Here is a 12,310-nt window from a genome sequence, read left to right as displayed (position 1 = left end):
CATCTCCTCATGCTCAGGCACCCAGGGCTCTTGGCCTATCCCTCCTGGGGGCACTTTCTGCTCTGGAGTTCCCTTTCTGTGCTCCTAACAGCCAGGCAGTCCCTGACAGATAGAAGGCTGTAGGCGTTATGTGTCAGGTGGTAAAAAAGCACCCCCTTTGCTGGGTCCTTTGTAGCTGGTGAGGCATTGTACATGTGAAAGACCACAGAAGAGCAGGCCTTCCACATAACACAGGCAGTGATCCTCTTAACCACCCTTTGCCCGTGAGCCCTTTGTCATGGGGCCTGTGAGCCAGCGGGTTGCCGGATGCAGAAGCTTACGGAGGTGGAGAGGGGAGCCCTGACCTTTCGTGAGGATGCAGCTCCTTCTCCAGCTGTGCTGGCCATTTTGACCTGACTAAGAGGGCAGGAAGGCAGGTAATCCCAGAATGGCAGGACTTATGTCCTGCTACCAAACCCTGCGGCCCTCCTTGCGCCACCTGGGACCAACCCCTGTGGGATATCTGTGGGGACAGCGGCTAACTTTGGTTGATAAAAATAGGAAACGATTCTTCCTTAATGCAAATGAGATTAGTAACAGGGAGTTAACAGTCCAGGTGGAACACTGCCCTTGAGTGTGCATTTGCAAAGCTGTGCGCCTGGGATGAAATGTTGTAGGGCCTGGCAAAGCAAGATGTGGGGTCGGGACAGTGTGGCTAGGCCTGCAGTCCAGCACAAGGGACAAGGGGCCCTCTCAGCAGGGTGCAGTGGCTGGCCACGCCCAGTGCATCACAGTCTCCCTGAGGTTGTCCCTCCGTGGGTGTAAGGACGGTCACATTGGCGAGCAGAGAGGCTCTGTTATCTCCACAGCCACCTAGGAGTGCCAGTCTAGGGTTGCTGATGGACAGAGTCACCTATTCTCTGTTCATCTCTGCTCTGCCCCACCCCCAGCTCCCAGGCAGTCCCCTGGAGGCTGCAGCAGGAAGAAAGCTGGACATGAAGTTACCAGGGGCTCTTGGGCATGGGTGGGGCCCATCATGCCTTCTTTGGAAGAGCAAATTTATTGCTAAGATCACCCTGGGATATGGTCCGCATGGCCCAGCATGGGGAGGAGGTTTGGACTGTTCACGTAAGACCTGAGGGCAGCTGTGGTCCCTGCCTGAGACCCAGCCATGTTGCCCTGGCACCTTCAGGCTGAGCTGGAGAGCACTGGGCTGGGATTCGGCTAGACCAGGCCCTATGGGGTCCTCTGAGAAAGAGGGTGGAGGTCCCTTAGAGGCGTGCAGGGGAAGCCAGGAGGACAGATGGTCAGTCCCCCACCTCCTGCACTAATGCAAACGAGCCTTTGAGGACAGCTTGGAGTGCTCCAAGCAGCCTTTTCCTCCCAACCTCAGGGGGCTGTGAGCACCCCTTTTTTTTCTCCACTCTGTTGCCCAGGCTGGAGTGCAGTGGCACAATCTCGGCTCACTGCAGCCTCTACCTCCTGGGTTCACGTAATTCTCCTGCCTCAGCCTCCCAAGTAGGTGGGATAACAGGGATGCACCACCATGCCTGGCTAATTTTTGTATTTTTAGTAGAGATGTTGGCCAGGCTGGTCTTGAACTCCTGACCTCAGGTGATCTGCCCACCTCAGCCTCCCAAAGTGCTAGGATTGTAGGCATGAGCCACCGCACCTGGTCATCACTCTTCCTTCACACGTTGGTGTGTGGTGCCATGGCAGGGCCCTCCCTTGACCTCCCTCAACCTCCCTAACCAGACAGGTAGGGCAGGCTGCCCGGGCCTGGAGTCCTCAAAATTCCCAGACATCTCTCTCTGCACAACAAGCAGAGAACAAAAGCACGATAGGAAGTGTCTGATCTGAAGCAGGTTATGTTGAAGCGCCACTCAAGGCCGTGTGTCTTCCTGGGATGACTCCATAAGTGCCTAGCCACGTGCACACACACAGTCCCCAGAGCCACGCAGCCGCTTTCTTTGTTCCTTTGGAATTTTCATCTATGGGAACAAACAATAAAATGCCCAGCTGCCCAAACATTCTGTTTGGAAGAAAGGTGCATGGAGGAGCAGGAAGCCTGCCCCAGAGCACACGTGGCACTGGTGAGACCCCAGGAGCAGAGGCAGCCGCGGGGCTCATGTCAGGCTCTCCTCTCTCCTTGCAGGTGGAAATTAGCCCCCTGGAGAACGCCATCGAGACCATGCAGCTGACAAACGACAAGATCAACAGCATGGTGCAGCAGCACCTGGACGACCCCAGCCTGCCCATCAACCCGCTCTCCATGCTCCTGAACGGCATCGTGGACCCAGCTGTCATGGGGGGCTTCACAAACTACGAAAAGGCACGGGACCCACCAGCTTGCCCTGCCCTGGGACAGGCTGGAAATTCCAAACAGTCCCCAAAGCCCAGAAATGCCCCTGGTCTCAGGAACTGAGCAGTCTCAGCAGTGGCCCAGCCAAGGCCAGGCAGCAGCAGCCAGTGGCAGCCCCTGAAGCCTGCAGCAAAGTCAAGTCCTGAGCCCCAGCCAGCCTTCCCGGGCATCCCCAGACAGCCAGGAAACCCCCACTGACCTATCCAGGTTGGGCTTATCTGCACCCAAGCCTCCAGTGCCTTTTACAAGGTCTGGGATCGTAAAGGCCAAAAGATAAAGTTAGGCAAAAACATCAGAGTATCAGGACTAGGGAGCTTTGACACTTTGATGGTGGAGGGGCCCTGGCCAGCTAGTCTCCCTGGATCCTAGCTCTGTGGGAATGGGAAGAAGTTGAAGGACCTGGATGTAGTCTAGACCACGGGCCTGCCCCTGCCTGTTTGTAAATGCAGTTCTTTTGGAACAAGGCCACGCCTGTGCACTTATCGCCTGAGGCTATTTTCCTGATACTGTAACTGGGGCCTTGAGTAGTGGCAGCGCTGAGTAGTTGTGACAGAGACCTGTATGATCTGCAAAACCTAAAATGTTTACCATCTGGCCTTTCACACAAAAAGCTTGTTGACCCCTGATCTAGACAGAGTGAAAACAGACAGAAAGGGCGTACCCTGCCTGAGAGAAGGCTGCAGCGGGGTGGTTACCTGCGCTTGCACAAAGAAGAAGTCCTTTACCTTCAGGTGTAGGTCAGGCCTAGCAGGTGCAGGGGCCAGGGGCGATGGGGGGCATGGGCATGTGGGTAACTGGGAGGGCTGTGTTCGCTGCCACCCAGCAGGACTGAGCCACCAGCTCAGCCGTGGCCTTCCTGGACCCCCAGAACCAGGGTTGCTGCTGTGGATAGCCTGTTAGCTCCACTTACCGTGTTTGACCTTATGGGACATTTTGTCCTGGGTGCTATGGAGCGTGTGACCCCGGGTCTGGAGTGAGTTCCCTGTGGGTCTGTTTTATGCACAGCTGTATTCTCAGGGCCTGGGACACAGAAGTGTGTAAAACCCTGTTGCTGAGCAGGTGCACTGAGCAACTCTCCCTGTCCCCATCAGGCCTTCTTTACAGACCGGTACCTGCAGGAGCACCCTGAAGCCCGTGAAAAGATCGAGAAGCTCAAGGACCTGATTGCCTGGCAGGTAAGGTGTCCAGCAAGAGCCCTGTGTGGCTGGAGGGAAGAAAAGCCAGGAGGGTCTAGGCTGAGCACACACACACCAGCCAGCATGGAGGCCTCTGGGCTGCAGTCAGGGCGCACGTGACTGTGATTGTCCCTGGGTGAACCCGCCCACTGCTGTCATGATCAACTCAGCTCCTGGGCTACAGTCATGAATTTGAACACCCAGAAAATTGTCTCTTGCAAATGAACAAGGTCTCTTTCCTCCCCTTGTTCAATTCTACAGGCTGCTGGAAGACTCTCTGTCTGTATTGATAGAACATCGAAGAGAGCTCAGAGCCATGAAGCTTTGAGCTCTAGCCTGTGCCAGGAAAGGCGCTGGGGCCAGTGCAGCCCCTGTGAAATGCCTGTAGGTCAGAAGCTGCAGTGCATCCTCTCCCAGTTCTCCATGCACCTCTGGCGGTGCGCGTCCTCCTTTATGTTTTCCCAGCTGGAATTGTGCATGCCATTTCACTGTGGCACGCATGCTCCTGAGGCCTCTGGAGCTTTTCCTGAAGGGCCATCATCCTGAAAGCCAGACTCTGGAGGGTGCCTTGCATTCAGTGTCAGGACCTAGCAGATGCGTCTGTGCCTCTCAGAGCCTTCCTGAGCCTGAAAGTTTGGGGTTGTCAAGAGCCAGTCCTCACAAGAGTTTGACCGGCACCTGCCTGCTCTGCTGCTTTATGCCACTGCTTCTTAGGCCTCCTTTTCTCATGTGGGAGGTGAGGAGGGTGCTGTCCCAAGATCTTCTCACCACACTGTGTAAAGAGAGTTGAGGGAGGTGAGGGCAAAGGCCTGCTTGGGCTTGAGCCAGGTGTCGTAGCCCAGGCCACTTTGCTAAGCTGGGGTCCCGGGCTCCCAGTCGAGGCCCGGAGATGCTGTACAGTTGATCTGCCCCCAGTCCAGAACAGGGCACGATACAAAATTAGCCAGGCGTGGTGGCGCACACCTGTAATCCCAGCTACTTGGGAGGCTGAGGCAAAAGAATCGCTTGAACCCAGGAGGTGGAGGTTGCAGTGAGCTGAGGTCGTGCCATTACACTCCAGCCTGGCCAACAAGAGCGAAACTCCGTCTCAAAAGAAAAAAAGACAGGGCAAGGCTGTTCCTCTTACAAGACATCACTGTGAGCACTTTGTTTGTTTTTGAGATAAAGCCTCGCTCCTCCTCTGGGGTTCAAGTGATTCTCCTGCCTTAGCCTTTCCAGTAGCTGGGACTACAGTTTGCCACCACGCCCGGCTAATTGTTTTTGTATTTGTACTACAGATGGGGTTTTGCTACATTGGCCAGGCTGGTCTTGAACTCCTGACCTCAGGTGATCCACCTACCTTGGCCTCCCACACTGTTGGGATTACAGACATGAGCCACTGCAGCAGGCCACTGTGAGCGTTTTTATTCTGGCATCCCAGCGGGGCCTCTTCTTAGTGGCCACTCTGTCATCAGCACATTGGCCCATGAGACATCTCAGAGTGGAGCAAGGCTGTGCTTTGGTTGTGAGCCAAGGTATGAGTCCTCTTAAATTTGTTTTCAGATGTATAGGACAGGTTGGATTTTTATAATTCTAAGTACTTATATTGCGATATAAACATAATATATACTATGTATATATTATAAATAATTGTGATAAAATGCATATAAAATTTCCCATCTCAGCCATTTTTAAGTGCCCATTTCAGAGGCATTAAGTACATTCACACTGTCGTACAACCTCCACCCACCGCCCGTCTCCAGAGCCTTGTCATCTTGCAGCGCTCCACCAGCTTCCCCCTTCCTCCCTCCACTCAGCCCCTGGGAACCACAATTCTACGTTGTGTCTCTATGAATTTGCCGACTCTAGATACCTTATGTGAGTGGAATCATGTACTATTTGTCCTTCTGTGTCTGGCTTGTTTCTCTTAGCACAATGTCTTCCAGGTTCATCCATGTTGTAGCATGTGTCAGAACTTCATTCCTTTTTAAGGCTGAATCATATTCCAACATAGGGAGAGACCACAATTTGTTTCTCCATGTATCTGTGGAGGATCATGTGGGTCGTTTCTACCTTTTGGCTAGTGTGAGTAATACTGCTATGATCGTGGGTATACAAATACCTGCTCAAGTCCCTGCTTTCAATACTTCCATAGTTTGGGGTATATACCCAAATTTAGAATTGCTGGCTCGTGTGGTAAGCTGTTTAATTTTTGCAAAACTGCCAGACTCTTGTATGATCGCAGCACCATTTTACATTCCCACCAGCAGTAATGCATGATTCCACCTTCTTTGCCCCCTCAACAAGACTTGTTATTTTGTCTTTTAAATAATAATTGTAGTGAGTGATAAGTTTTATTGATATGCATATATAAACAAAAACTATATTAAAAGGGAAGAAATCAGACTTTGTCACAAATCTGTCTGCATTTTGATTTTTAAAAGTCCTCAGAGTGTGGCTGAAAGGGACATTGTTGGCCAACTGTGGTTTCTTTGCACGGAATGTAGGCCTCATGTAGACAGTCTCCTTCTGTAACTAAAAAGGTGAGAGTTTGAAAGTTTGAATGATTCCATTGTAGATGTTGTAGATTTTGTACTAAGGGGTACAAAATTCAAAATTCCTCTGCAGGCTATAAAACCATTGCTATACAAAAACTAGTTTGGTCTGCAAAAGTTCTATTGATTTTTTTTTTCCTGTAAGCTTTTACAGCAAATTGGATTTTAAGAGTTTCAAGTCCTACAGAGGAAAATAATTTGTTCCCCAGAGAGCAGCTTTATGTCAGCACTATGTCATCATTTCTAATAACTATATTAAAGTATGAATTTTAAAGCAGGTCACAGGAAAGTTAAAAGAAAGAATCAGTTTTCTAGTAACTTTTTTAAATCAAAGGATGAAAATGCATATTCAAAACATTACCTGTGATTTTGCTTTCATTTGCAAATGTTTGGAAAACCTGTGTCTCGGTATTGGCAACTAAGTCACATGTTCATTAAAAATAAGAAGTTTGAGTTTATCAGAATGCTTTGTTCTTTTTTTGTTTATTAGTTCATTTGGTTTGGTTTTTTCCTGAAACTCTATCAGGGCAGAGTGAGGTTTTTCTCCTGGGAGTCCAGGACACGTGTGCAGAGTTTACATCACCAGTGTACAAAAAGCACATCTCCGAGGCCTAAAATGGTTTCTGAAGGTTGGTTAATAAGTCCCAGGCAGCTCCTCCTCAGCCCTGCTTGCTGACTTGGAAGCAGAGGATGGGCTGATCTGCTCCTTACTGGGTGGGAGGTTGCAGTCAGGGCACCTCTTCTAGGTTTGCAGCTGGCACCAGGTCATGAGTCACTTTCTCAAAGGCACCACTGCATCTTTCCCCATACACAGCTGTCATTGTGGAGCATCCCTGCCGAGTATCCAGAGATAAATCCATACAGTCTCATATTAAACTACTGTGATGTGTACATATTTCTCTTTTGAAATGTACGAAGATGAAAGGCTGAACTCAACCATCATCCCCAGCTGATGACAAGCATGACAGTTGTGTCCAGAGGCGGTGCTCCTGGAGCCCTGAGCAGGGCTTCCAAATGTTCTGTGCTGCTTTCAGGGCATGAATCTGTGCAGGAGACAGACAGGAGCAAACTTCAAATACAACCCATCAGGAGGGCACCTTTATGGAGCAGGCTGCAGGCTTGCTTTGATCAACTAGAGATGTGACTTAAGGATACTCCTCTCCGGTCTCTGGGCTCTGAGAAACTCTAGGAATGCAGATTCCTGAGATCTGCCCGCAGCAAATCAGGGCTCTGGAGTTGGGATTCAGGAATTTGCCTGAGAGACTCTGATGCTTAACTAGAGTGGAACCCACTGAACTAAAGGGTCTCCAGAGACCAATTCAGAGCCTCGGTCTATTTGCGTATTAAATGCCTTGTACGTTGGAATGTGTTTACTCAGGGCATCTTCTTATCTTCGTTCATTTAGAGTCACACCTGCAGTTCAGCCCCAAATAGACGTATAACAAGAGACCAGATCCCATCCTATAACAAGGTTATTTCCAGTCAATGTCAGGAACTGTTGAGAGTGATGAATTCTCACACCTTGTAAATTTCACATCTCAAATTGCAGTTCAAGCAGCACCATTGACCTAAGCCAAACGGTCTTAACTCTCACCTGGCAAGTAGCTTCTTTGATAGAAAGAATCTGACCAATTAGGAGTTTTATCACACCACCATCAACATCACCAACAACAAAACTCAGAAACTAGATTACATTTTGTAGTTTGAGAAAGGCCCATCCTACATCAGAAATGCTTTTGGTATCTAGGGCGGCTGTGCTTTCACCTTGTGACAGGGACTCTACACATCCTTGCCCTTTGCAGCCAGAGAGAGACACAACACTTTCGACATCCCGCCAAAACTCGTCCCAGTCAGCGTGCGTCATTCCCCAAGGCGGAACTCAGGAAGCAGAAGGCTGACAAGTGAGCATTTTCTACCGCTAGCCCTGAGTAAACTGTGGCTAGCCCTGGGGAAGCTGCCATCTGCACAAGTAATTCACAGGGAATATTAAAATATCCCATGTATTTTGAAATCTCACCTGCATGCTGTCCTTTCGGCGATGACTGACCAGAAAGGGGTAAACTGACGCGTGCCTTGGGTTTGGGCCCAACTGTCAGCGAAACAAACTTTTTTGTCGGTGCAGTCTCCAAGCAGGCTAGGAGGGCTGAGAACGCGGGAGAGCACCACTACTCCCTCCTTTCCTGGAGCACCAAGAGAGGCAACAGCTGCGTGCTATAAATGGCAACCAAATACATTTGATGCGTTGATTCATCTTGATAAGATTTCTTGAATTTGCTCACATGAAATTCAATTGTGTACTTATTATCGTTCATACCAATAAATCTGCTCATTTAGATTGGTGTTCTGTCCTATTAGGAAAATCTGTTTTTAATCAGTATTTTGATTTAATTATAAATTATTGAGAGGAAGCCTCTTAGCTTGATTACATGGAAGAATGTCTAACTGAGTCCAAGCCCCTGGGGGGAAGCAGAGACCAGGGACAGAAGGGGAGACTTTTCCTTTTCCCACCCCCAGCAGCAGCAACTCTGGTGGGTCTCTGCAGCTGGGAGAATGAAAATGTCTCTCTTATAACGTTTTTAAAGGTCAGCTGCATCTCCACTCTCGGAAGTGAAGTGTTGGCATGGATATTTTGTGACAGCAGTGTCGGCAGAGAAGTGATTATTTTTAGTTTTAAAGAAGAATGAATTTGGTTTTCCCTTCCAAAAAAGGAATATTTTTCAGGACTATAGATCACATATAATTAGGTTTTGGAATAGGGTTCTTATAAAGGCAATATTCTTAGCTAAAAAATGTTTGCACTCTGCCATGACCCTTTGCTAATAGAAGAAGTTAGATCTAAACAAATTCAAGGTACAGCTCTTCCCAAACTCAAGTGAAAAGCACAGATAAGTCTATTCTGGAGAATTAATTGCGTAGCCATGGTTTAGGGTGCACCGAACTGGACGTAGTCAGTTCAGAACACAAATGGTTTCCATGTAACCATTTTGGTCTTTGGGGTAATATGCCTGCTGGTGAATTGAATCAGCTGCTTTGATTTGGAAACAAAAGCGGCTCATTTTGCACAGTTCCACTTTCCCCAAGTGTGCCGTTGCTCTTCCTAGACCATCATCCAAGAAATAAGGAATGTCAACCTCTATGTTTTTCAGATTCCATTTTTGGCCGAAGGGATCAGAATTCATGGAGACAAAGTCACGGAGGCACTGAGGCCGTTCCATGAGAGGATGGAGGCCTGTTTCAAACAGCTGAAGGAGAAAGTGGAGAAACAGTACGGCGTCCGAATCATGGTAAGGGGATCGTGTTGCCGAAGAGCGGGTATCTGGGCATCCCACTGTCGAACTGGGACAGGCTCCCAGAGCCCAGGAACTCACGTGTGCACACGGCGCCTGCTTAGGAAGTGGGATGTGAGGGGGCTCAGCCCCCTTGGGCTGACTGTCTACCAGCAACCCAGCAACTTCCTTTCAATAAGGAGATTGGAAATGCCAGGGTGAATAAACATTCAAGAATTTCATTGATTGCCAAATGCCCCCTTACCTGCTGTGAACACAGTCCAGCCTTATTGTTACAGAGCAATGGAGAGATCTCACAGTGGCCCAGGTGACTTGGCTGGTTGACAGTGCACACCTACAGCCGTATAACACACACAAAGGGTTCGGTCATCCACAGGGCAACAGCCCCCATGATGGCCCCACCCAAGGTTGAAATCGGAGGCTCTTGGCCGTCAGGGGAGAAGTGATGAACATCTGGAGTGTGAACTTATTAGCAAAGATTCACCTATTGTAGGAAGGGGTAATTGATCTAAACCAAGGAGGATAAGCCAGATATGGTCAGGGGAGGAGATCAGGAAAACACTGCCTGGGGAAAGGACTCCCTCAACAAAGGCTGAGACGCAGGAGTTTGAATGACAGGCCAGGGGCCAGTGATGCTTTGGGCAGAAGAGAAAACACAGAGTGGAGATGGAAAGGCACCCAACCTCCAAGAACGAGGGTTGCCTGGCTGGGGCAGGAGGCTCTACTCGGGACGAAGGGCAGAACAGAGCTTTTGCAATGAGTTTATGGACGGTTTCTGAACAGCGACTGGCATCAGGAGCAGGGTGGAGAGTAACTTGTGAGTTCTAATGATGCAAAAGCCTTGCAGTTCAAGTCTTATAGCCCACTTGGGACCGTCCCCAGGAGCCATGCCTTAGCAGATGTGGGGGCACAGCCAGGCACCATGAGTCAGAGTGCCACCCTGCTGTGCATTTCTGAGTGGTGCTCCCATCCTTACTCAGTCTCTGGGAGCTTTGCTGGGCCTACCCTGCCTGCTCGTGGACTCTGAAGACATTAGGCCCAGCAAAGGGTTCCCACTCCCCGTTCGGGGATGAAGGGCAATGTGGCAAAGAGAAGCAGGGAGCCCTCTTCTGGCTACTGGAATGCCGTGCCTGCTGGCATTGAGGGGCTATGCACAGGGCTTCAGCTGCCCTGCAAAAGGAAGCGAGCTGTGGGAAGTCACGCTGCTTCTCCCCGATGACACACGGCACTTTTCTCTGCTCCTTGAAGACCAGCTGTCGAGTAGGGTGTGCCATTCTAGTTTTCTCTTGTCCCAGGGCCGCCCGACCACCAGTCCCTGAAGTTCTCAGCTACTCTCTGTTGAACCCTCTTTTCTTTCACACATTGATCTCAATAAGCAAACACTAATTTAGTGCTTCCCATGTGCAAGGGACCTTTCTAAGTGCTGTAGAGATACTCAGTTGCTTAATCCACCTCACGCTCTGTGAAGCAGGCACTGCAGTCACCCCATTTTATAGTGAAGGAAACAGACACGGGAAGGTAACTAGGTCACACCCTAGCAAGTGGCAGACCCATGGTTCAGGCCCCATCCCTGTACCTCCAGAGTCTGTGCTTTCCGCCCCTACTCCGGGAGCTCACATTTGGCACCACAGAGCTTCTCTGCCTCTTGCCCACATGGTAGGAAATGCATATGAGACCTGCTGAGAGAAGGTAATTTGGTTTTGATCACACTGCATGCTCTCCCAGTCTGCCTGGCCGAACCTCAGTGCCTCCAAGCCCACGGCCTGGTGTCCATCATATGAGGGGGTCCCAGGCCCAGCAGGGCTTGAACCCAACAAAGCCAGCGTAACACAGCTGCTGCTCTGAGGTTGGAAACTCAGCAGGTGGGAGTCTGGAGCTGACAGCCTAGCGGGAGCTGCTGCAGGTGAACAGGCTTGGAAATCAGGGTGCTGTCCTTCCAAGCTGTGCTGGAGGACCCTTTGTGCAAGTCAGAATGCTGGAGTAGTGCTTGATCGCTTCAGAGCCCGCAACTCATTACATTCAGAGCTGAGTGGCAAGAAGCATTTCAGAGTACGTCACAGGGCATCTCTTTCAAAGTTGATGCCAGTGTTAATTCTAAGAAGCAAACACTTGTGAAATCTTGTCATTTTCTCCTAAGTGAAAAGCTTTCTGTGCTCTCAATCATTTAATGTATATTTCAAAATCACAGAAAGCTGTCTAGCTCACCAGACATCCTGCACATCCCTTCTCTGCCATGTTTCATGATTTCTGGGTGTGCTTGCTTTGGGCACGGGTGGAGACAGCAAGGGCAGGCAAGTAGGGTGCTGTGTGCACTGGGATGCTGTGTGTCTTTGGCTGGAGCTTATTTCCAGCACATCCTGAGGCAGCACCATCTCCACCAAACTCCCCACCCTTCTCTGTAGTGGCAGCTCGGGCATCCCACTGGGAGACTTAGGGTGTGAGGGGGATCCAGAAACAGAATGAAGGTTGCATTTTCCACCCTGGGATACTTTGTTCCCCGGACCTGCCTTGCAGAGTCCTGCTCCATCCTTTGACCCCAGCAGCAGGCTCCGCAAGCATCGTGTGAGCAGGCAAGGGGACTGGCAGGTCCTCCTGTCCTTCCCTGAGAAATGTGGCAATAAAAAGCAATCTAGAACGTGCCTTTCCTGTCTTATCTACTTTGGAAACTTACAAGCATCTCACAATACTTTGAAAAGCAATCTAGTGTCACCTGGTTTGCAAAAAGATGGATTTAAAAATTTTTTTTAAAACGCATAGAAAGGACATAAACCATTTTGTCAATTTTTCTGAGCCAGTTTAAGCCATAGAAAGAGAAGATGTGGATGCCCTCTGACTTCTGAATACCCAGCCTCCTCTGCCACTCCGCCTTGGCTTTCATCTTTCCAGTCCCGGGGCTCCGAGGAGCTGCCATTCCCTGGATGACAGCTTAGCAGCTCAGCTTCTCCAGGGCCCTGCGGATGAGCCCGTGAGCAC

At 50.0% G+C, this 12,310-nt stretch overlaps 1 protein-coding gene across 2 annotated transcripts in view; it reads left to right on the top strand.

Moving 5' to 3' along the window:
- The window catches only part of DOCK1 (dedicator of cytokinesis 1), a 543,465-nt gene that overhangs the window by 506,955 nt on the left and 24,200 nt on the right, over positions 1-12,310 (top strand). For both annotated transcript variants that reach the window (XM_021671705.2, XM_021671704.2), the window contains exons 45-47: positions 2,135-2,311; positions 3,433-3,516; positions 9,197-9,334. In XM_021671705.2, coding sequence (XP_021527380.2) covers positions 2,135-2,311; positions 3,433-3,516; positions 9,197-9,334 — 399 coding nt within the window. The remainder of the gene's footprint in view (positions 1-2,134; positions 2,312-3,432; positions 3,517-9,196; positions 9,335-12,310) is intronic.

The sequence above is a fragment of the Aotus nancymaae genome, unplaced genomic scaffold (assembly GCF_030222135.1).
Source record: "Aotus nancymaae isolate 86718 unplaced genomic scaffold, 86718_ANA_hifiasm-v0.15.2.pri h1tg000010l, whole genome shotgun sequence".
NCBI lineage: Eukaryota > Metazoa > Chordata > Mammalia > Primates > Aotidae > Aotus > Aotus nancymaae.
This window is presented reverse-complemented; position numbering and strand designations above follow the sequence as displayed.